Source organism: Cnephaeus nilssonii, assembly GCF_951640355.1.
Source record: "Cnephaeus nilssonii genome assembly, chromosome: 20".
NCBI lineage: Eukaryota > Metazoa > Chordata > Mammalia > Chiroptera > Vespertilionidae > Cnephaeus > Cnephaeus nilssonii.
Genome location: NC_137091.1, coordinates 1,663,171 through 1,667,026, shown reverse-complemented (window position 1 = coordinate 1,667,026; position 3,856 = coordinate 1,663,171). Strand labels below are relative to the sequence as shown.

The 3,856-nt window shown below is 58.9% G+C and overlaps 1 protein-coding gene across 1 annotated transcript; it reads left to right on the top strand.

The window, feature by feature from the left end:
• Positions 1 to 360: 360 nt before the first annotated feature.
• CCL17 (C-C motif chemokine ligand 17) lies at positions 361 to 3,487 on the top strand. Its single transcript, XM_079759987.1, has 4 exons — positions 361 to 458; positions 689 to 798; positions 2,117 to 2,234; positions 2,682 to 3,487. The coding sequence occupies exons 2-4, from the start codon at positions 729 to 731 to the stop codon at positions 2,800 to 2,802; spliced, it is 309 nt and encodes a 102-aa protein (XP_079616113.1). The 5' UTR covers positions 361 to 458; positions 689 to 728; the 3' UTR covers positions 2,803 to 3,487.
• Positions 3,488 to 3,856: the final 369 nt, after the last annotated feature.

Here is a 3,856-nt window from a genome sequence, read left to right as displayed (position 1 = left end):
GAACCGAGGCATGAAAGGGTCCTCGCTCAGGTGAGATGCTGCATTTGGGGGAAGGTGCCTTCCCAGGAAGACAAATCAAATCTGGGCTAAAGGATGATTAGAAACTGCCAGACCCTGGCCTTCTGTGGCTCAGGGGAAGACCCCGAACTTGAACTTGGGAAAGGAGCCACGACCAAAGTTGTCTGGGCCTCGGGCCTTTCTCAGAACAAGATGGAGCTGGTCCTCCCTGCAGGGAGTGCCCGTGTGCCCGTGCAGCCGGCCGGTCCCCCAGGGGAGGAGCCCTTTGTGCACCCGGAGCTCCTCCGGTCCCAGGTTCAGCAGCCTCTCTTGGCCGCTGCCTGGCTGTCCCCCTCCCAGGGCACCGTGCACACAGGAGGCTCGAAGCAGGACGATTCCAGTCTCGGATCAAGCTTCTTCTGTCCTAAGAGGAACCAAGAAATACATCTACGAAAGGAGAAGTATGTTTCCGGGGCCCCGGATGAATACCCCTCCTCTGTCCCCACTTGAGCCCCTGTTCACTGGAAAGCCACAAACATTCCAAGCCTGGACTTCTACAGAATCATCTCCAGTTCTTCAAACTCCACTGGTCTAGGGAAGGATGGGAGGAAGAGGTGATGGGCGGGGCAAGATCCCAGCGAGGCTAAATAGGTCACCTCCTCCCTGGGCTCCCATCCTGTCTCCCCGGCAGAGAGACCACACGCAGAGACCTTCTCCTGGGCTCCAGCACCATGACCCCATGGAAGATGCTGCTCCTGCTCACCCTCCTCCTGGGGGCTTCCCTGCAGGACGCCCGTGCAGGTGAGAGTGGGGGGACGGACATACGCACACTTGTGTGTTATTTGCAGCTCACTTATTCCTGCAAAGATGTGAGAGGTCAGCAGCAATAGGATTTGGGGGAGGCGTTGAGAGAAAAATAATGATGAAGGTGAGGAGGAGGAGGTGAGGAGATTGGCTGAGGGCTCCCACATCTCACACTCCAATGGTTGTGAGCCGGTGGCTGTGGTTGTGTTTCAACAGGGAAAAGTGAACAATTCTCAGAAGAATTTGTCAGCATATGTTTAATGAATGGGTCTTCCATACCCCGAGGGAATTGGATAAAAGCAGGGGAATCGGTTCCCAGATGTGAAGAGAGAGATTTTTACATTCAGTTGGGAAAGGAAGGCTGAAATCAGACACAAGCTGGCGAGGGCCTGCCCAGCCCACGGGCAGCCTCGGAGGTTATCTTGTCAGGGGCCACCTTCGTGGCCGCTGTGCCTGTTCTCACTCCTGTGAGGCAAGCGCTGAGCACCTCAGCCCTGAGTGCGTCAGACCAGGTTACAGCCCCAGATGGTTGAGGGCAGTCGGGCTTCTTAGAAAACACGCTGGTATGGTGGTAACTAAGCCACACGTCTCCAGCCTGTCTCTGTATGTGCTGTGTCAGATATTTGTCATTGTGCAGAGAAGAGGGAACTGAGCCCCTGGCCTCCGTCTCACCGTCTGTCCAATGGGGGATGAAGGCACCTGTCTCAGGTGTGCTGGGGGACCGTGTGAGCTGTGCCGGGAGGCTCAGCCCAGAGCCTGGCCGAGTCCATGCGTGCTCAGAGCTGGCGTTGAGTGTGCACACACACACAGATGCACACACAGACTCACATACAAGTAAGCATGCACCACTCCCCCAAACACAGGTACACACACTCAGACATATGCACACACACACACACCCTCCCAAGCACAGATACATGCACATACATACACACACACAGACACGTGCAAGCCCTCTACATGCTCCCCTCACAGAAACATACTCACAGATCCCCCCATCAACACACCCATCAACACACAACCCCCACCCCTAACACGGACCCACCCTTGTCCCCCTCAGACACACACACACAGACAGGCACACAGACTCCTCTCCACAGACACACACACACACACACACACACACACACACACACAGGCACACAGACTCCTCTCCACAGACACACACACACACACACACACACACACACACACACAGGCACACAGACTCCTCTCCACAGACACACACACACACACACACACACACACACACACACACACACAGGCACCCTGCCCACAGACAGGTCTCACACCTGCTCCCGCTTCTTCCTCGCAGCTCGAGGGATCCATGTGGGCCGGGAGTGCTGCGTGGAGTACTTCAAAGGGGCCATCCCTGTGCGGAGGGTGGTGCGGTGGTACCGGACCTCGGAGGAGTGTCCCAGAGCTGCCTTCGTGTAAGCCCCCCCGCCCCCCCAATCCTGGGAGCCGAGCGTGGGAGAGGGAGGACTTGGAGCTTTCAGAAGGGCCCCTGGGAGGAAGAGAGGGGCGTGTGGCCTTCGTGCCCCTGTCACCCAGGCCCTGCCCCTGTACCCCACACTGCAATGGCCCAAGGCCCAGGCCTGGGGTCCCCCCTCTTCATTGACCAATGGGAACACTGAGGCCCTGAGAGAGACGGGACAGCCCCACGTCACATGGGCAGCCACAGCGGATGTAGTCTCACCACCCGCCCCCCGCTAGTGCCCCGGCTGTCTGGAAGGGACAAGTCCCCGAGTCACTGAGGCAGAGCCTGATGCTCCAGATTTCCTACTGACCCGTGTGACGTCAGCAGGTCCGGCAGGCGCAGGGCGAGGCTGCTGGGCTGTGGAGCCTTCTGCCCTGACGCCCTGCTTCTCCTGCTGTAGGTTTGTAACCGTCCAGGGCAGGTCCATCTGTGCGAACCCCAAGGAAGCCATGGTGAAGAAGGCAGTCAAATACTTGCGAAGCATCATGAGGTCACATGACCCCAGCATCCAGGAGTCCTGATTTCTCCCTGCACCATGTGGAAACTTCCGGTGCCTCAGTGTTCGCTACCCCAACCCCCAGCTGCCTGGGTCCAGTGGGCGCCGTCCAAGGAAAGAGGACCCCTCCTTTTCCCAACTGGAACCGAGGCATGAAAGGGCCCGATTAAATTCTTTCCTCCGCAGTCTGTGTCAGCGTGTCTGGTCCGCCTGGGCGGCCACACTGCTGGGCCCTCGGAGAACATCTGGTCCTGCCCCATCCGGGTCAGAAAGGGAGCCGAGGCTCAGAGGACCTGGCCACTCAGTGAGGGAGGCCCTGCTGAGAGAGGCCTAGGCAGGGGCGGGGCTGAGGGAAGAGCAGGGGGTGTGTTCGAGAGGCTCAGCAGACCCCCCTCTGCGGTGCATGAGCAGGGAGGGGCTCTAGGAAGCGCTGTCTGGGTTCTCTCAGGTCTCTTGTCAGACCCCAAGTCCCCCAGTCTCCTCCCAGACCAGCCTCTGTGCTCACCTGTGACCTCTTGTCCGGTGAGGGGCTGAGCACACTTCCCATTAAGTGTCTGATCCAATTCCGCAGACGTTCCCAGCTGGGGAGCTCCCTGGCCTGGGGGTTCCTGCAGCCCCACCCCCATCTTGCCCACCTCTCACTGCAGAACCTTTGCAAGACCCTCAATGGTCTGCTCTTGACTCCCAACAGTTGCCTGCAGGCCCTTGCCCGGGACCTCACATCACGGCACTGGAGGCCAGAGAAACCCTCGTTCTCCGGTTCTTCTAAAGGACCAGCACTCAGGCCAGGCCCCTCGGGACACCTCCCTTTTCACTGATGGTCCCTTAGGGACTTCACGCCTGCAAACCCCCTCACTTCCGCCACATAATGCAACCTCGCCATAGCAGTGAGGGCCCACCACGCTCACAGGCCCCGCTCAAACGCAAGGGCAGGCATCCACCGGGCGTGGGGAGCTAAGGGGCGTCATGGAACTCTGCCCATCACAGGGGCTTCGCAGTCAAACTAGAATCTAGCCACACCCGTAACTGAGCTCCACCCGCCGGGACCAGGAGAAGCAAAAGCAAGCTTTGAGCACTAA

Excerpts from the sequence above, each read along its gene's own strand:
- CCL17 (XM_079759987.1), top strand. The coding sequence starts at position 729 with ATGACCCCATGGAAGATGCTGCTCCTGCTCACCCTCCTCCTGGGGGCT. Across the intron at positions 799-2,116 it reads CCTGCAGGACGCCCGTGCAG|CTCGAGGGATCCATGTGGGC; the intron begins GTGAGAGTGGGG and ends TCTTCCTCGCAG. Across the intron at positions 2,235-2,681 it reads TGTCCCAGAGCTGCCTTCGT|GTTTGTAACCGTCCAGGGCA; the intron begins GTAAGCCCCCCC and ends CTCCTGCTGTAG.